The sequence below is a fragment of the Vigna unguiculata genome, chromosome 9 (genome assembly GCF_004118075.2).
Source record: "Vigna unguiculata cultivar IT97K-499-35 chromosome 9, ASM411807v1, whole genome shotgun sequence".
In the NCBI taxonomy this organism is placed as follows: Eukaryota; Viridiplantae; Streptophyta; class Magnoliopsida; order Fabales; family Fabaceae; genus Vigna; species Vigna unguiculata.
In genome coordinates, this window is record NC_040287.1 from 8,978,444 (window position 1) to 8,999,926 (window position 21,483).

Below are 21,483 nucleotides of genomic sequence, written 5' to 3' on the forward strand. Positions count from 1 at the left end.
GAGAGAAGCCTTTATGGCATTAAATGCTAACCGTCATGACGTGGAAAAGTACTTGCTCAAGTGGTTGAGAGTACTTTGGTTGTGTGAGAGGACTTGGGTTCAAGTCCTATGTATGCCATTTGTGCAGGATTTAATTCTATTTATTTAATTCTGTTTATTTCTTTTTCTAATATGTATTCTGCGTGTGAGTAAGAAGATGGCAATTGAGTTATACTAGTTGGCATGAAACATGAATTGGCATGATGGTTTGATATTGATTTGGCGATTTCATGGTTATGGGTTCTAGCCTTGGGGAACACCTAAATTAAACTTATTATTTTTTTTTTGGTAGATGTGGACGGAATGGGAAGGGTTAGGGGAAACCCTAACTAATCTAGCAGCCAAGGAAGGCTGAAAAACAAAGGGGTCATGAATGGCCATTAACCATTAATTAAGGAAGAAACCCGTTTTTGCCTCATTAACCTAAATTTAAGAATTGTTTAAAAGATGAAAGTGGAGTATTAAGAAGGGTTTTGCCAAGGCTGAGTATATACCAAAAAGAGAGCACGAAAAGAGAGTGATTGGGAGTGTTGGGAGAGATTTGAGTCTGAATTGGTAGAAGGGCAAGAGGGAGATTGGCAAACAAGGAAGAAGTAGCACATTTAACAAATTGAGCAAGGAATCCAGGTTAGGGGAGTTCCTTATGCATGTTTTATTTTGAATCATATGAAAATTGTGTTCTGAGCATGCTTGAACTATGAAATATCTCAATTCTGCTTTGGATCGCGTTTTCTGGATTTTTCCAAAAATCGCCTGGCGGGAGTTCATACGCCGCCAGGCGGCACATGCGATTTCACTTGTTTCTCGGTTTTCTCCATGAACTGCCTGGCGCCAGAGGATGAATCGCCAGGCGGCACAAGCATTGTGACGTTTTTTTTGGTTGTTTTGGACTTGTTTGGGATACCTATGATGTCGTCGTAATGTTTATATGTTGAAAGTGAAATTTTACGATATAATTGATTGTGTATATTGTGGTTGCATTGGAATGCATGAACTTTATATGAAATTGGGGGTTAGGATTATGATGGCCTCAGTGATAAACAACATAAATCATGTAAATGCTTGGTGGGGTTGGCTTTGTAGAATTGAGATTAATATATTTGATGTATGAATTCGGGATGATGCTTTGATATAAAATTATGTCTATATGAAGGGGAAAATTGGATAGGCAGGTTTGGGTGCGTTTCTGTGCAGGAAAATAATCTGGAGATTTCCAGATATGTATGCACCGCCTGGCGGTACGTGATCTGTCGCCAAGCGGTCTGGCAGTGCAGTGGGCGTTGTACAGTTCTAAATGGGCGTCATGTCATTAGGGTTTAACAAGCAAGTTATAAGGATATGATTTAAAGAAAATTTAATAGAAAAGGAAAAATTTGAGTTAAATGGGACTGAGGGGAGATTTAGATAAATGAAGATGTGAAGTATGATATAAATAGTAATGTTCTTTTAAACGTGTGGGTGTAGGTGGTAAGACAGATTCAGATGGTATGTTAATTTGATAATAAGAGTGAGATGGGGGTATATGAAATGGTATGGTTGGTGTAATTTTTCCTTAGGCATGTTTTGTGGTTGTGAACTGTTGGTATGGTACATATGTAATATGGATTAAAGTGTGGTGTCATGCTTTATATAAATTGCAGAATGTATGGTTTTATGATTGGGAGTATGCGGAATGTATGAGACATATTTAAAAGGGGTAAACGGGGGTGAGTATGGATGCATGATAATATTGGATTGGTTGGCATGTCTAAATGAGTGTGATGTAATTTGGTATAGATATATGTCTAGTAAATCATAATTGTGTTATACTTGGGTGATTGGTTTGTTTGGAGATCCTTTGGGATCTGTTTAGGTGCTCAAAAACCAGTAGCATTGTGCTACTGTTATAGCGCCTAGCGGCGTGAGCGAGCCGCCATACGGACGGGAAAATAAATCAATGATAGTGGTCACAGCGGGAGCAGAGCGCCTGGTGGTGGGCGATGGATGCACCAGGCGGTGACGACGAGGCAGGGCGCCTGGCGGTGTCGTGGTGTCCGCCAGGCGGTGGCAGTACTGAGAGGGTACTGCAGGCGCGTGGCGCCTGGCAGCGTGTGATGCCCGCGAAGCGATTTGGAGCTAAGTTCCGCCTAGCGGCGTGTGATGCGCGCTAGGCGGTTTTGGTCCAGTGATGATGCGCGAGGAAAGTTTTCTACACCGCTTTAAGGGATGATCATGATACGATGCTTTGGCTAAGGGCCCAGTTACGAGTGTATCTTGTATTAGGGTGACACGTGACCACTCTAGGTTGTAGCCTGGTGGTTTAGGAAGTCCAGTGGAGTGTGCGAGTTGTGGCTCGTACGGCGAGGTTCGGGTGATTGCCCTCTTCAGAGTGATTTTGATAGAGTTTTGGTAGTCTGGAATAGCTACAAACTTTATGTTTGTTCGGGGAGCTCCACTTGGTGTCACTGTGAGATGCTGTGGCAATGTTATTCCCACGTGTGGACTACTGAACAAGTACATGTTGTTTGTCTTTTGGCAGATTTTGAAAATATAACCTTTGAGGAAACGGTGCAAGATGAGAATTGGAGACTTGCAATGGATGAGGAGATCGATGCAATTGAGCGTAATAACACGTGGGAGTTGTCCAATCCCCCAACAGGAGCTCGACCTATTGGTGTGAAATAGGTATACAAGAAGAAGATGAATGTTCAAGGTGAAATAGAGCGTCACAAAGCCCGACTTGTTGCTAAGGGCTATAAACAAAAGGAGGGAATTGACTATGCTGAGGTGTTTGCGCCAATTACTAGAATGGAGACAGTTTGACTGCTAATTTCAATGGCAGCTCAGCACAAATGGTTGATCTATCAGATGGACGTGAAGTTGGCATTTCTAAATGGAATCCTAGAGGAAGAAGTTTATGTTGAACAACCACTGGGATACATGAGAAGAGGAGAAGAGAATAAAATACTAAGATTGAAGAAAACGCTTTATGGGTTGAAGCAAGCTCCTCAGGATTGGAATTACTGCATTGACAAGTACTTCAAGAAGAAAAGATATGAGCAATGTCCATATGAACATGCTCTGTACATAAAGAAAAGTAAAGGTGATGTAATGTTTGTTGCTCTTTATGTAGATGACCTTATATTCATGGGGAACAATGCTGAGATGATTCAAGAATTCAAGGACATAATGATAAAGGAGTTTCAGATGACAAACATGGGATTGATGGAGTACTTCCTTGGCTTGGAAGTCAAACAGGGTGAGAAAGGCATTTTTGTGTCCCAAGAAAGATATGTCGAGGAGATCTTGAACAAGTTCAAGATGACAAACTGTAACTCGGTTTCAACCCCAATGGAACCGGATACAAAACTCTCGAAGTTTGATGGAGGAGACCGAGTTGATGCCAACAAGTACCGAAGCTTGGTTGGAAGCCTTCGCTATCTGACGAGTACAAGGCCAGACTTACTACTAAGTGTTGGAATAGTAAGTTGGTATATGGAGGAGCCGAGCTACAGTCGTTGGAAGGTTTTAAAGCGAATACTAAGATATATTTGGGGAACGATATCACTCGGACTATACTATACTAAGTCGGACAACTACTAACTAGTAGGGTACTCAGATAGTGATTGGTGCGGAGATGTAGATAACTGGAAAAGCATATTCGGGTATGTATTTTTCATGGGCCACAGAACGTTCACTTGGCTCTCAAAGAAGCAACCCATTGTAACATTGTCAACGTGTGAAGCCGAGTATGTTGCAGCATCATGGTGTGTATGTCGTGCGATATGGCTTAGAAATCTTCTAAGCAAATTAGAGATGAAACAAGAAGAAGGTATTGTGATACGAATGGACAACAAGTCGACCATTGAGTTGGCAAAGAATCCGGTCAACCATGAAAGGAGCAAGCACATTGATGTGCGCTTTCATTTCATCCGAGAATAGGTAAAGGAAGGCAATGTGGAGCTGGTGCACGTGGGAAGCCGAGATCAAGTTGCAGATTTGTTTACAAAGCCACTACCCACTGTGTTGTTCAATAACTGCAAGAAACTGATCGAGATGGAGGATAAAAGAAACATTTAAATTTACGGGGGAGTTTTGTTGGGTTTTAGTAAACTTAAATGTACTAGTCGTTGTGGGTAACTAACTATTGTAAGAAACTAGCCCTTGGGTGGTTAATGTACTAGTAGTTGGATAGTTAATGCACTAGTTGTTGGGTAGTTAATGTACTAGTCGTTTATAGTCGTTGGGAGTACAACAGACAAAATTGTAAGCTTATAAATTGTATTGTTGATGGCATGAATAAACACAACGAAAAAGTGAATAAGTTTCCATCCAAGAGCCTCTTTTTCTTAACATTTTCACCGTGGTTGATTCAAACATAAAGAGCATAAATATATTTAACAAACTGTAATACCAATATACTCATCCAAAAACTAGAGACCTACACAAAAACTTGGTGATAATATAAACAATAAAAAATCAAAGAGTAATTGATTTTAGTATTAATTAGCTTCTAACTTAGCTTATAAGTTTATCTCCTTTAGTTTATATACCTTTTCTAATAATATTTATATATCAACTTTCTTACATATATAAGATACGAAATCATCGTAACAGAGAGAAACCATCACTTATAAATCATTATTAAATTGAACTCATGGAAGAATCCAAGAAAATAAACCTTAATTTGGTAAACATTAAGAATGTGCTTTCAAAAATAAGAGCAGGAAGAAAAATAGCTAACGTAAGGTTTGGATCAATCTTTGACCCGGCATATAAAACATGCATTAAAAGCAATATGCACTGTAGTTTGATTATCGCAAAACAAATAACTAGTTGGTTGGAAGCTACTATGAAGTAAAATATCACTAGAAACAAGTACATTCAGTTATCTTTAAACAAGTTAAATCATTCTTATAAGAAAAATCCGTAAAGGGCACTAAAACTAATTAAGCTTGGGAAGGCATACACAGATTCAATATTATAATTGATATGGCATGAAACTAATTAAGCTTCAAGAGAGGTCGTTCTTACCGCTCTGTATTATCATGTTGGAATTATTGAATCTCTCTTCATGTCAAAGGGATTTGGCTACGGGTGAATGGCTTTTAGCAACTCAAATACTCTAAGATGAAAGTGTTTCTTTCATGTCAAATATAGTTAAAACAACATTTGTTGCGTTATCAAATTCAAAAAAAAATTGGATAGGGATAAGAAAAATCAAACCTTAGTATTAATATTTCTCCTTAAACATCAAAACCCTTTCCTGTTTTCGTTCAAGCAAAACAGAGGTTGTTCAACCAAATAGGGCCACCTTTTGCTAGACTTCTTCATCTTAATCTAACAACACACAAACACTTGAATAACCTTTGAGATTACAGACACACTATCATGTTAACATCAAGACTTTCGATTACAGAGTTTTTAAGAAAAATAAAAACCCTAAATAAGAGATTTTTTTATTAAACTTACATTCACTCTGAAACCAATTTCGATTCGGCTTCTGAAAGGTTGGCTACCAATTTCGATTGAACCCAATCACGAAAATCCAACCGCGAGTCTGAAACAATTTAACAATGCAAGGGAATATAGGAATGGCAGTGAGAATGGTCTGAAGTGCAACAACAATGTTCTTGTACCACAATTGAGCCTTTCCGAGAGGGTCTCCAACGTCGAGAGATGTTGTACCCTCAAAGTGGAGATTTAAGTTGTCTAAAGGGAATTTAGGGTTACGAAAGGGGCATTCGGGGAGGGCATTAAGAGAAGAGAAAGATAAAACCTAAACCAAGGGAGTGAAACGAAAATGAGGAGGAAGAAAAGAGGAGGTTGACAAGGGTAGGGAAACATATTTGGAGATGGGGTAGACAGAATTGGAGAGTTTTACGGAAGGAAGGTGAGACAGAGGGATGGGAAAATGAGAAGGTTTCAGAGATGAGAGGGAGAGTTAACTAGTGATTTTTTATTTTTTTTCAAGGCGGGAAAGGGTTTGGAAAAATAAAAAAGAGAGAGATTTAGAAATTAATTTAATAATAAATAATTATTGTAGAAATTAATTTAATGATTAATTTTTTATATATATTTGGTGATTACATTTCTTTAATTGTAATTTAAATATAATAATAATAATAATAAATTTAATATTTAAAAAAATGCATTTAAAGTTTTTTTATACATTTATCAAATTTTAAATAGTTTTATGTATTTAAAAAAATAATTATCTTCAAAATTATTAAAATAATATATCAATATTTAAAATTTTTGGATTAAATTTGATTGAAGTTAAATAAAATTTAAGTAAATTTTAAATAAATATTTTTTATGATCATTAATTAATTACTATAAATCTGATTTCTAATTATTATCATATTAATAATAAAAACAATTTTAAATAAGCAATCTGATAATAAATATACATAAAGAGAGCAACTTACATAAATATATTAATGTTAAAATTAATACTTAATCATAAATATTTTTCAAACATTATTATAATTGTTACGACACTTGTTATGACTATTTTTTTCATGACAATAACAATAATCAACCTCTTAAGATTGATAAAATAAAAACTTAATTCCATATTGAACAATTAGAAATTCTCAAATTACAATTTTATTTTTGAATAAAAAAAAGATTTTAGTATTTTATAATTTGGAAACAAAACTTTTATTTTGAATTATATAGTCACCGGAGTAGATATTTTTGTTAGTAATATTATCGATTTTTGTTTCAGTTGTTACACAAATTAATATCATTACACATTTGTTTAGTTACTAATTAAAACTTGAAATTAGCGACTAAAACCTTTTGGTCGCTAATTCGGTCACTAAAAATACTATATTTAGCGATTCAAAATGTTTGGTCACTAATTACCACATCATGCATATTTTGTAACCACCGGTTTTCGGTTGCTAGTAAAATATTTAATTCGGCCGCTAATTCGGCTGCTAAAAACATTACATTTAGTGACCAAACGATTTCGGTCGCTAATAAGGATTTTGTACATATTTAGTGACCACCAAATATTCAGTCGCTAATACAAAACACATATTGATTGCTAATTTGGTCGCTAAAAATATTACTTCCAAATTGAATAAATAGCAACCGATTTAACGACTATATTTTCGCTACTAAAATTTTTGGTCCCTATTTCCGTCGCTAACCATATTACTGTCACTAAAAGGTAATCAATTATTATTTCAGTGACATATTTGTCATTCGGTAGCTATTCCGGTCGCAAATAGCTAAAAAACATGTTTTGCATTATCAAATTCAGAGAAAAATTTGGACAGGATATGAAAAATAAAAACCTTAGTATTAATATTTCTCTTTAAACATCAAAACCCTTTCCTCTTTTCGTTCAAGCGAAATGGAGGTTGTTCAGCCAAATAAGGTCACCTTTTGCTAGACTTCTTCCTCTTAACCTAACAGCACACAAACACTTGAATAACCTTTGAGATTACAGACACACTATCATGTTAACATCAAGACTTTCGATTCTGAGTTTTTAAGAAAAATAAAAACCCTAAATAAGAGATTTTTTTATTAAACTTACATTCACTCCGAAACCAATTTCGATTCGAATTCTCAAAGGTTGGCTACCAATTCCGATTGAACCCAATCACGAAAATCCAACCGCGAGTCCGAAACAATTTGACAATGCAAGGGAGTATAGGAATGGCAGTGAGAATGGTCTGAAGCGCAACAATGATGTTCTTGTACCGCAATTGAGCCTTTCCGAGAGCGCCTCCAACATCGAGAGATGTTGTACCCTCAAAGTGGAGATTTAAGTTGTCTAAAGGGAATTTAGGGTTACGGAGAGGGCATTCGGGGAGGGAGATTAAGAGAAGAGAAAGATAAAACCTAAACCAAGGGAATTAAATGAAAATGAGGAGGAAGAAAAGAGAATGTTGACAAGGGTAGGGAAACACATTTGGAGATGGGGTAGACAAGATTGGAGAGTTTTTCGGAAGGAAGGCGAGACAAAGGGATGGGGAAATGAGAAGGTTTCAGAGATGAGAGGGAGAGTTAACTAGTGATTGTTTAATTTTTTTCAAGGCAAGAAAGGGTTTGAAAAAAATAAAAAAAAAAGAGGAATTTAAAAAATAATTTAGTAATAAATAATTATTATGTAGATATTAATTTAGTGATTAATTTTTATATATATATTTGATGATTACATTTCTTTAATTTTAATTTAAATATAATAATAATAAGTTTAATATTTTAAAAAAATACATTTAAAGTTTTTTATACATTTATCAAATTTTAAATAGTTTTATGTATTTTAAAAAATAACTATCTTCAAAATTATTAAAATAATATATCAATATTTAAAATTTTTGGATTAAAGTTGATTAAGTTAAATAAAAGTGAAGTAAATTTTAAATAAATATTTTTTATGATCATTAATTAATTACTATAAATCTAATTTCTAATTATATTATCATATTAAAAATACTATATTTAGCGACTAAAAATGTTTAGTCGCTGATTACCACATCATGCATATTTTGCGGCCACCATTTTTCGGCTGTTAGTAAAATATTTAATTCGGTCACTAATTCGATTGTTAAAAACATTACATTTAGGGACCAAACGATTTCGATCGCTAATAAGGATTTTGTACATATTTAATGACCATCAAATATTCAGTAATACAAGACACATATCGGTCACTAATTTGGTCGCTAATTGAAAAAATAGCAACTGATTTAACAACTATATTTCTGCTACTGAAATTTTTGATCCCTACTTCCGTCGCTAACCATATTATTGTCACTAAAAAGTAATCAGGTATTATTTCAGTGACATATTTGTCATTTGATAACTATTTCAGTCGCAAATAACAACCTACTTTTTTTCGATCGTCGATAGTTAAAAAAGTTATTTCTAGTATAATATAAAATTTAAGTGATAAAAATTATCAAATTTCGATATTTGTGAAGAGTTATAGTATTACCATGATCCTCAAATTTAGGATCACGATCTTAGAAATACAAGTAGTTTGAATATTAATAAAAAAAATTTAACATTATGTGCATGTGCGCCTGCAATTTTGCATAATTATCACATACAAAAAAATTTATGTTATGGGTCATAAAAAGTAACATTTCAATTAATTGACATTTTCATATATTAAAACACATGATCAAATATGACCGCAACAAGATGTCTCTTGTAATATTATGTTCACTAACTCTATCGTGATAGTTTATTCAACCTTCTTGTTTTTACAAATGATTTAAAAACTATGAAATCGAGATTATCAAATAATTAAGAATATTTTTGAAATAAACTAAAAATAATTAGAACTAATTATGAAATCGAGATTAGCAAATAAATTAAAAAAAAAACCATAAATTTTTATTTATTTTATACATTTACTCAAAAATCTTATTCCATTTTTGTTTTAAAAAACAATTATACAATATGTATTCCTAAATATTATAAAAATATATCAAGATCAATAAAATCAATTATAAATTTCTCTTGTATTAATTCAGTTTCGAACATTTTTCTCTTAATCTCTAGCCATCTCACTTGTATTCCATAGTCCAAAGACACTCATAATTTAAACAATATCATTTTTCACTTTTCTTTCTTTATTTTTTTTTTTAAGTCTCAAATCCCCTATGAAATTCAAATTTTGAAATATTAGAATATAAATCGTAAAGGTTTCAAATTAATTGGGTTTTGTAATAAAAATGGTGGTGTTTCAAACCCAAAGCGACTTAATATAGAATCCAACAACCATATCTGAGTATGATAAGACAGAATTAACTTGGAACAGTGATTTTATATTTAATTGAGGGTTTGATTATAATGGGTCACCTTCCATTCCATCAATTAACATACTTTTTAATTATTTAGTGGTGAATCGATACAACTTTGATCGCTGAATATATGAATTTTGTTTTCTTCTTTTAATTTATTATTACCAATAATAATAAGCAAATATTTTGATTTTTAAAAATATGAAAATCTCAGAAATATCAAAAGAAAAAACTTTAAACTTAAATATTTATTATAATCTTTTTACTTTTAATTCTTTTAAAAGATGGAGTGGTAGAACTAATCCATAGAGTGGCTAGTTGTCCTATTAGATTAATCAGATGAATTAATAGAATAAAATTATGATTCATTTATGTTTATTTGGTAGGGGACTAGTGTGATAGAGTTTGCCTTGTTATTCTTATCCCAATCTAATTTATTTAAATATATGATTTGATTAGAAATTTGTTTTCTATAGATTGATTGATTTGATTTATATATATATATATATATATATATATATATATATATATATATATATTTATTTAATTGAGTTTTTCTTTAATTTAACGTGTTTCCTTCCATTAAACCTTAACATCGTTTTAAAAGTCACATTTCAAAATTTAAATTTAATTTAAATTTATCGCGTGTTAAAATTTGAATCATGGTTGGTAATGGAAAACAAATCCAATGTTCTTATCTTTGTCTAGAACTGTCAAAACGGATCACCCGACCTAATCTGGCTCGGCCCGCGACGGATTGGTTACTTAGTGGGTCAACCCAACCCGGCTCACTTATTAGCAAGTCAACAAAATTAGAACCCGACCCGACCCACCACGGGTTGGCGGGTTAAACGGGTTGGCTCACTCGCTTAATTAAAAAAAAACACAATTTTTTTTCTTCAATCTTAAGAAAACTAAATTATAATTCCGATTAAAATCTAAATAAACTTCAATACAATCCAAATAAAATCCCAAATTATGTTAAACTCCAAATACAAACCAAAAATCACAAAAATATAAATTACCATCTAACATCAAATCATTATTGTCACTTATCAAACTACAATATTAGAATCTTGAATGAATAAATCCACAACATTTTCATCTCTTGAAGCATCTTCTTTATCCCCATCTATAATAAAACAAGACAAAAATAATATTAACTAATAATATTAAAAGATTAAGTATTAAATAATTAAATTAATTTTACAACATTAACATTAATGTTACCTGTTAGTTCAAAACCATACAATCAATTTTGTGTTAAAATGAGTGTCTCAACATTCTCTAAAAAAATAAAAAAACAATATTTAGTTAGCGCATGAGAACCAAAACTAAAAACAGACTCACTAACAAAAAAAATATATATATATATATATAATATATAATATAATATAATATACCTATATATAATATATATATATATATATAATATAATATATACATATATAATCTATATATATATATATAATATATATTATAATATAATATATATGTATATATATATAATATAATATATACATATATAATCTATATATATAATATATATATATTATAATATAATATATATATATATATATATATATATATATATATATAATATACATATATAATATATATAATATATATAATATATGCATATATATATATATATAATATATATATATATATATATAAATTTAATATTTAAAATTTATTGAGGTTGGTGAGCCAACCCGGCTCATCACGGGTTCAACCCGAATGAGCCAGGTTCTTAGTGGGTTGGGTTCATTTTTAACCTGTACTGAAATTTGTAATTTTTTTTTAACTCAATCCGATCCGAACCCGTGATGAGCCAGGTTAGCTCACGAGTTATAACTCATTTTGACGACTCTATCTTTGTCCTAATTTTTGATTTCTATCCAAACACATACTTTACATATTTTCTTCTATCTCCTTCTCATTGAAGGAGCTTACGTGATTTTTGGTATGGATTGTTTATGCCCTTTTACAAGCCAACTTTTTCATCTCTCAACTTTGCTTTACACATTCATATCACCCTAAACAACAATTTCTAGGCTTAAATATATATTTGGTCCTATTTTTGTTGTTTTTATTCAATTTAGTTTTCATTTTCATTTTGTGTTCAATTAGATATTTATTTTCGTCAAATTTTGGTTAATTTGGTCCTTTTAACTAACAGTATTTAAATAATTAATTTTTCTGAACAGTATATGCTATGTGTCAACTCTTGATTTTTTTTTTAATTTTTTTTAATTTCACATTAATAACAAAAATAATGATACACAACAATTATTTATATTAACAACAAAAGTAATTTCACATTAATAACAAAAATAATGATATACAACCCGAATAAAGTTTAAATACAGCAAATAACAAATAGTTTTTATAATAAATTTTATTTTATTTATAAAAAAATAACATAATCAAATATATCATATAATTTATTATTTTCTTAAAATAAATTACATTTAAATGATTAGAATTACTTTTTTAATTCAAAAACCTATGTAATTTATTATAAAAAGAAATCTACAAATATAATATATATATATATATATATATATATATATATAAATATCTTTTTTTGCATATCTAAGAAATATTTTCTCTTAAACTATAAGAAAAATATTAATTAATAATCAATTTTAGACTAAAATAATTAATTACTGTATAATTAAGTTAAATGTTATTTTATAAATTAAAAATTATTAATATCTAAAGTAGTCTCCATTATCAACAAAAAATTATAATTGGTATGTAAATTAGAGTTTAAATTAATATATAGCATTAGTTAAAGTTTTAACTATTTGGTTCTAAATTAGTTTCTAAATTTAAATTATTTGGATAATTTTTTATTTTAAAACATCCAAGGAATTAAATTATTATATCTACATAAAGAATCTAGTTAAAAAAATTTAAAAATACTAAATGTTATTTAAAAAATGAAAAAAAAAAGATTTTTAATATTTTACGAGAAAGAGAAGAAGGTTATTTGATTTTGATGGCGTGAGGGAGAAAGAATATGGTTGCAATAATGGTTGGAAGTGTAGGAGCGTTTATAATAGGCGGTTATATTCCAAACATCAAAATTAGTATAAGGGACCCACTCCTCACTCCTGCACTTCCCACACATCAAAATAACAATATTCCAAACAGAATGTAACAATCCAAACTCAATTAAAATATTGAATTGGAAACATCAAGGTAGTTTTAGAAACATTGTTTCTCAATCATTCCTTCTTGCAATAACTAGGACTCTACAAAACAACTTTAAATAATGCTATTACCTTTTTCTATTATTATCACGCTTAAATTTAATTTACCTTATTTTAAACAAACAATCTTTATTAACAAAATTTAAAGAAAATTATCATTTATAAAAAGGTTCTAATTATGCTTAAAAATGTCTGTAAAATTGATGAAAAAATTATTATTTTCCACAAAATAGATAACATCTATCATTAATATTTGCATATTTTTATCACGACAACACACGTCTTTCAATTAAATTTAACTTCATTTTGATGGTTTTCATCCTTTTTATTAAGAATAAATAATAAACTTTTTATGTTTTTATTTAGTAATAACGGTTTTATGTAAATAATTTGTTAAACGACATCCAAACTTGTTGGTTTATTCTTTTCTCGTATCATATTGCGTTGAACACTAAAAAGTAAAATATTTTCAAAATATTGTGATCACTGATTAATTAAAAAAAATGTCCAATCATTTAGATAAAACTACATCTGATAAATGTTTTTTCGTGAGTTGTTTGGATAGAAACAACACATTCTTTACTATCTACTCTTTAAATTTTTATAATGGTTGTTTTAATATTTATCTTTTCATTGATTTTTCAGTTTTTCATAATTTATATTTCAATTTTGTTCCCAAATAAATATTATTCTCTCATAATAGTTAGTGACATATTAATAAGAATTATGAAATAGAATAGAACTATGTTAATAAAATTGACCATAAAAGATGTTATTATTATGTTGGAGTAATTGTTTTTCTTAATCTAAAGACTTTAAACTCAAATAAATAAAAAATGGAGGGAGTATTAAAGAAAAACAACTTGTAATAAGCAAAAACATTAATGAGAAAGAGACGGAGAAGAGAGAGACAAGTTATTGACAACTTTAATTTCCAATTTGATGTAAATTTCGTTTGTTTTGTGGGTTTCATTTTGAGGTTTTTCCTCTTTCTCTCTCTCTCTGAGTGAAAGCAAAATCTTCATTGAGAGAATGGCCCAGCACTGCGGATCCAAATCCCCATTCTTTTCTGCTTTTCTAAGGCATCTCAAAAAGCAAAAGATCACTTTTTGATTCCCAACCTCTTCTGGGTCGCTCTCTTTTCGCTTCAACATTAATGCCTTTCTTCTCCTTCATCTTTTTCTCCAACGTTTCCACTACCTTCAAACAATGACTCATCGGGTGAGTGAGTCACTTCATTTTTTTTTTCTCTATAATGATGTCATGTTTCTTCAACATTTTCTTCTTCAATTTCCCATTTGTTTTGTTATAAAATTTTCTTCTCTGTACTACTTTTCAGTGGCTTCTTCCTTCAAGTGTTGAATTTGACTGTATTTTTTGTTCTTTTCACACTGAGCTATGTGTTTTAGTGATTAATGTAATCGGGTTAAGTTGTCTACCTTCCTTGCAAGTTTTTTGTGTTTTTTTGTGAATGGGTTACTCTTAAGTATTCTTCCTGTTACTTTTTTCGTACAGAAATGTTTTGATGGACTTCTTTCAGTTTTTGAGAATAAATACTTGTTTATTTTATTTCGTTTTGTTTGTTTTTTTTTGTGTCGTTGGCTGGGTCATCTGATGGATGGATTTGATACCCTTGTCTGGAGCATCTGATTCTGATTGCAAAAGATGATTTGCCTGTGAGATTTGTCTCAGAATTTTCTGATTGACTTGATACCATAACATTTGGCCTAACTCTATCTCGTTCAGAAAAATCTTTTGATCGCTCTTGGTGCTTCTGTGCTTGTCCTGTAGTTTATGCTGTGCTTATCATTATATGTTCTTTTTGATTATCATTAATAGTGTAGGCACAGTGCTCTTCTTCCCCTGTTCAATGATACTTGTGAGTGTTGATTTCAGGTTTTTTTAATTTCTGGTTAGGAAACATTTGCACTCTTTTGTGGATTGTTGACGTAAAAACATTTGATATCTATCATAACTTAAAAGTACCAATTCCCTTTTTGAGCCAATTGTGACAAAATTGGTTATTTGTTTCTGGGTCTTGTGCTTATCAACTTCAATTTTAAATGCTTCTCCAAGCAAGGTAGTTTTGTATTTCTTTCTGTTGTCCGTTTAGAAAATGCTTTTACCGGAACCAAATTCTTTCTTAACAGTTCAAACGTTTTCTTTTTGAGGGACATGATGAAAGAAATTTAATTTCTGCCCCTCTTGCATAGTATTACATGTGTTCACCATTTCTCTTTGTGAAGACGGTTATAGACTCTTGTCTATTATTCACCTGTTTGTCATGTAACCTATATATTTTCATTTTTAGGTGGAGAGGATTGTTTGGGGCCAAATTATTCTCTGACAATATATACTGCTTGACGAGATTGATTTCTTTTGGTGACGTTTAGTAATCTGTTGTCGATAGATTTATGTAAAATAATACTATATTAGCTTAAATGTGTGCAATGTATATTCCTCACGAGTGCTTAAAATTTGATGTCAAAGTGAAAAATAGTGTAGAAGACTATGATTAAAGTTGGCTTGTGGTAATTTTTATTTTCTTGTTGTGCAGATGGACTCACATTTCTTTGCAGGTCTTCATTACTATGACATCATATGGAAATGTCATGATCTAGAATTATTCCGTCTTCACAATTTTTTGTCAGATAAATTTATCTGTAGAATGGAATTCCCTTGTGGGTCATGTGAGCAGTTTACAAAACAGTCCAATTAAATCTAATTATTCTATTTTTGGGTGCACATTACATATATATTAGTTGGAGCAATCAGTTTTCTCCTTAGTGAACAATCTTGTATTCTCAATAAATAAAAACCTATATAAGGCAGAGTAAAGAAGGTGTCTGGGCTTAAACTGTATTTTTTTATTATTTATCAAATATTTCTCTTAAATTATTATTTAAGTAATAATCAATTTATTTTTGTTTTGATTGCAGGTTTTCATTCCCTTAAAAATGAGGATACTTTATAATATCTTGTGTCATTGAAATCTCTGCATTGTCATCTATGGCACTTTTGGGCATGAGTGCAAACAGGCAAAACAATGGTTTTATCCAAGGATATCATTCCCCGAGGGATCTTGTCTTCAGTGCAGAAGGCAGCACATGGACCTCATCTAATTATACTGGTGAACGTGAGGATGACTGTTATGGACTTGGATCCTCGCCGTTGTCATCAACATGTCATCTTTTAGGTTACAACAAGGAACTTCTGAAACAGACAATACTCAAGCATGAGGCCATATTCAGGGACCAAGTATGTTAGCTTCATGGTTTCATTGTGTTTATCTTTTCTGCATATAGCTGCCAAAAATAATTTTTTTGTATTTTTATTATAAGTATAATTAGTGTTGAAGGGCAAACATCTTCATGTGAGAAAGTATGACCCATTATCTACACAAATTAATAATTTTCATAAGCTTTCCTATTTCAGTCTTCGTCAAACACAAGATTAAACATTTATCATCTGCTGGTACCTGAAGTCCTGAAGTTGTGTAACTCTAGCTAGACTCTGAGGCGTTTTGAAATGGCAGTAAGAGGTTCCATTGTAATTTGTAACATGTTTGGGTCAGTATTAGGTTCTATGAGAAGAATGTTAATCATATTTGTTTTTTTATTGATAAAAGTGGGGAGCAAAATAAGAATCTTATTTGGAAAAGCAAATTATTCTAAAAATTTTGTCAAATTCATTCATTTCACCATGTATATTTATAAAAGATTTTACTTCCATCCTTATTTCATCCAAAATAAAGATAACATTGTGGAGGTTTGTTGTTTGTGGTAAACTGTTCTTGAATATTCTTGGATATTCATAAAGATTTAGCTGTATTTTTTAATAACTCTGGCCTGTGCCTTGCTGTTCAGATTCATGAGCTTCACCGTATTTACCAGAAACAAAGAGAATTAATGGATGAAATTAAAAGGATCGAGTTACATAAACATACTATAAGGTTGGAGACATCATCGTCAAGTTCCTCTTTATATTACTCACAAAACTTGCATGGGTTCACTAGTCAATCATCTATTTTAAATGCTGAAGGCATCCAGTTACCATTGGCTTCTATGCAAGAAAAGAGCAGGCAATTACGTCCTACTCCTCTTTCTGCTCCTGCCCCAGCTGCAATCATAGAATCTCCGAAAGATCCTACACTGTCAGTATCAGCTTACAGAAAAGTTGGTAAGAAAATATTGGATCTTCAACTTCCAGCTGATGTATACATTGATAGTGAATCTTGTGAAAATGAAAGGGTTATCAAAGAGCTTGCACTGTCAACTTATACTTTAAATGGAATTTCTAAGGCTGTTTATAACACTGTTGAGAAACCATTTAACTTTAATGGTTTTTCTGACTTAAATGTGCCATTTAAGCTTGAAGAAGAGACAGGTGTGAAGTCTGATGATTTTGGTGCGTCAATCCATCACAAAAACTATACCTTTCATGATATGACCAGGAGAATTAGACCGGGTTCTCATAGTTTTCCCAATGATGTGATCCAGAATTTGGAAAGAAAACAGGATCTCCAAGCTTGTTCAGATCCCCCACTACTAAACCAGGGGACAAAACATGGACGGCTGACCTTGGGTACTGGTTCTGGTGAGAACTTGTCTCTGAGATTGCCTTGTAATTATTGTAATACATATCTTGTTTTGATATACATTTTTCTGATATAATTAATTGTTAATTTTACAGGGAAAAACTGTAGTGACTTGGGTTCCCTTGCTATATTTAATGATACAGAAAGCCAATTTGTTTCAATTGAATCCATAAGTAAGAAGCTGAAACAAGTTAACAACTCTTCATGTTTTCATTCCACACATCAAATTGTCCCGGGACTGAGAACGGATAGGGATAGCTTTACTGGAACGCATAATCCCACCAGTGGTGTCTGGCTTGGACCAAGCTATTCTTCATGCCCATGTTCTTCACATCAGCTTGTTTCTGAGTCTGACCTGAAAAGTTCTAGGATTTCACCATCAGTCTTATGGAAAAGTATTGCATCTGGCTCTAATTCAGATTCTCAAAACTGTCTTCACAGCAAATTTTGCAACAGGTCCAATCTGTTGGGTCCACCATCAATTAATGCCGATGATCCAAACTACTGTGATAATCGTGGTCCATCGTCAGCTGGCCAGGAGCTTTGGAAGTATGTTAAGGATTCAGAATATGCGGAGACTGTCGGCATAAACCTGAATGTTATGCCTGTTGGTTCTTCTGAAACAAAAACTGCAGAATTTCAAAGCATTCGGATTACAGGTGAATATGATAAATTTCAGGATTCAAGGTTGTCTTGGCTTAAAGAAAAGCCTGTACCCAAGGTCAACCCCACTGATGAATGTCAAGCCTCAACCCTTATTGATTCTTCCTTTCTGAATCCTTTGGAGTTGAATAAGGTTCAGAAAAGTGACCTGTTTAGAGACAGGACTCTTGCATTTGACCTTAATGGAAAACCTCAGACACCCAAAGTCGTCCAGAGCCTGTCCACAGATCATAGGATTGAAGAAATTAATAAGATATCCAATGTAAATTTTCCTTCTGATGGTTATCCTGACATGGGCGAACAAGCATCTGTCAGTGAATACATGAAGAATGAAAAGAAGCACAAGCATTCATCAGATATTCTTGACCTAAATTCATGCACAAATGAAGATGAAAATATGCCAATTGATATTGATTTACAAGCTCCTTCAAGTCCGGAAAACAAGGAATGTTCTCCACCCAGAGGAGAATCTGATGAAAACCAGTTTGAGATGTTGCCATTGGCAGGGCAGGAGCAGGAGGTTCCAGAAGCACGAGAAGAGCAAACCAGAATTGCAGCCAAGGCTTTGATTTCCATATCAGAAGCTTTGACCTATGATGGTATCCAAATAACAAATTGCCCATCATCTGAACCTTCTATAACTGGTTCTCTCCACTGGTTTGCTGGAATTGTTTCTACAGTAGTCAATCATCCAGAGTATGAGGTTAAGGAGGATTTGAATTGTGCCATTAAGGATCTTGAGGACTTTCTGCCTGCTGACTTTGATTACTTTGAGTTCATGTCCTTAAATTTGTCTGACACCAAGGACCTAGATTATTGCCACTACAAGAGTAGTGGCCAAAATGAGCAAGAAGGTGTATCTACTTCACCAAGTCAACCAAGAAAGTGCCGAACAAACAGGAGGAGGCGGGGGAATGACTTCCAAAGTGACATTCTCCCAAGCCTTGCTTCTTTGTCTCGGTATGAGGTGACCGAAGATCTTCAAACCATTGGAGGTCTCGTGGAAGCTGCCAGAAGAACTCCCTCAGCATCAGGCTGTCTTAGAAGTGCAGGCAGAAATGTAGTAGCACGGGGTAAGAGAAGGTCTTGTGGTTCATCCTCTAACATCACAGACTTGCTTTTGAACTTGAAGGAACTAGATATTGACACTGAAATTGCCATTGAGAAAATGGGGTACATAAGCTGGGGAAAGATTTGTAGAAAGCCAAGGGGAAAGAGATTTCCTTCCAGTAAATCCCACTTAATATTTAGCCAAGTACATAACTAATTCCAAAGTTAAGTTCATGGACTTTTGGATGAGGTTTCTATGAACTATAGTATCCTCTTGTAAATGTCGTCATAGACACTTCATAGTATATGAGATTATGTTAGAAGAATAGAAAAGGAACCCATATGTATGTTCAAGTTGCTTATTGGAATCAAATTCATTCTCTCCTGTATTGGGGATGCAATGACTTCTACTTATTTGTTTGTTGTATTTTGGATCTTTTCCCTCCTTCATGTCAAGCAAATATATAAACAGGAAACATCATTCTAAGACATATATTATTGTTCAATTACTTCTTTCCTTGTTTGTTGCATTTTTTATCTTTTGCCTTAAAAAGCCAAACAAATATAAAACAAGGAACATCAGGTTCAGACATATAATATTATAATACTAGAGTTTTATTGTTCAATGATTTTGTCTTGAATGTCTTTTGAACTCTTTAGTTCATGTAATTAGGGGGGGCTAACAAAAGGTTAAATGCTCTTAATATCCCAGAATCCTTAATCTATTAGAAAAATGATGACATACATTTCAAGATTGATTTCGAAAGTGTTTGGCACTGAAATAATAATGGTGTTGCTTTAGTGAACTAATTTAGTGAAAATGACATGGTATGATATTTAATTCAAGAAAAAAAATGATATGATAACTTAAAAGTTTGGTGGTTTCATTTCATAGACTTCACTTTTTATGGTTGAAGTAGGTAAGATGACTTTCTTGAGAAGAACGTTTTCCTCTCAAAGATTTGCTACTTTCTAAAGTCGCTCTTTTACACTTTGGAGTTTATTTCCAACCTGTTGGTCTTTAGTAACCGTTTAATTCATTTATCATCTTGTTCATTTTGAAATACATTTTTTTTAATTAAAAGTAGGGCAAATAATCGACTATATAACAGGTATGATCATATTTTAATTTTAGAACTATGAGAAAAAATAATTAAGGTATTTGTATAAAAATTTTAATGGTTTAATTAAATTTTAAGTGTTTGATAAATTTAAACATGTTCAATTGAATTCATAATAAAATCATCGTCTATTAAGTATTAAAAATTATATTAACTTTAGTTTTCAGGATTAATTTTTCTATTAACTATTACGGGACATCGTCATCTTCCTTTAACAACTATTGTAAACTGAAAGGACAAAATAATAGTTACTTCTGATTAATAGAAAACTCAAATATAAAGACTCAATTATTGAAAAATATAAAATTTGTTAGTATTTTATATACTGTAAAAATTTATTAAAGACACAATTGAATGTATCAAAATTTGTGATGCAATTAAAATTTAATTAAGTTAAAATTTTCACTTTATGAGGAGATAATTAAATATTTGTCTGATATTTTTCATCAAATTCCTTGATTTTTTCACCTTTCAACCTACATTAAGACCAATTTAATAAAAAAGTTACATTAACTCTTTTAATAAATATTAGAAAAAATATAAAAATTAAAATAAATCATAAATTTTAATATATGAACTAAATTAGTAATTAAGTATCTTATAAATATTTCCCTATGTCTATGAACAATTGAGTACGCATTTTCAAAGTTGATTTACCCCGTGACATGCTCATTTTTTCTTTCTCTTACTTTCACTTGGTTGGTATTTAAGAGGAGCAATCAAGATATCTTTGATTTTTTTACCTGTGTTGCTATGATAAAGCTCATCACACTGTATTGTTGTGTTGAGAATACGGGTGATTATGGATTAATTTTTAATAATCTAATTCACGTCCATTTTAGATTTAAATAATTAAATTAGATTTTTGATCCAAATCTATTTTTTTCAAGAGAACTAGTTTGGATTTTTTAAAATCCAAATATTTGAATCAAAATTTAAATATTTGGATCAATTTCAAAATTCATAATCCATTTTTTATAAAAGAAATTTAAATTGAATGTTCTAAAAATTTCGATCGAGGATGGTGTGGTCGAATA

At 31.6% G+C, this 21,483-nt stretch overlaps 1 protein-coding gene across 4 annotated transcripts; it reads left to right on the plus strand.

Moving 5' to 3' along the window:
• Nucleotides 1–13,965: 13,965 nt before the first annotated feature.
• Nucleotides 13,966–19,816, plus strand: LOC114163289. 4 transcript variants are annotated; one of them, XM_028047512.1, is made up of 5 exons: nucleotides 13,966–14,236; nucleotides 15,573–15,705; nucleotides 15,955–16,273; nucleotides 16,882–17,611; nucleotides 17,708–19,816. In XM_028047512.1, the coding sequence occupies exons 3-5, from the start codon at nucleotides 16,025–16,027 to the stop codon at nucleotides 19,540–19,542; spliced, it is 2,814 nt and encodes a 937-aa protein (XP_027903313.1). In that variant the 5' UTR covers nucleotides 13,966–14,236; nucleotides 15,573–15,705; nucleotides 15,955–16,024; the 3' UTR covers nucleotides 19,543–19,816. The 4 variants fall into 4 exon arrangements, with proteins under 4 accessions (XP_027903313.1, XP_027903312.1, XP_027903315.1 ...); XM_028047511.1 differs by lacking the exon at nucleotides 15,573–15,705; XM_028047514.1 differs by lacking the exons at nucleotides 13,966–14,236; nucleotides 15,573–15,705 and adding an exon at nucleotides 16,451–16,584 and having other exon boundaries at nucleotides 16,079–16,273.
• Nucleotides 19,817–21,483: the final 1,667 nt, after the last annotated feature.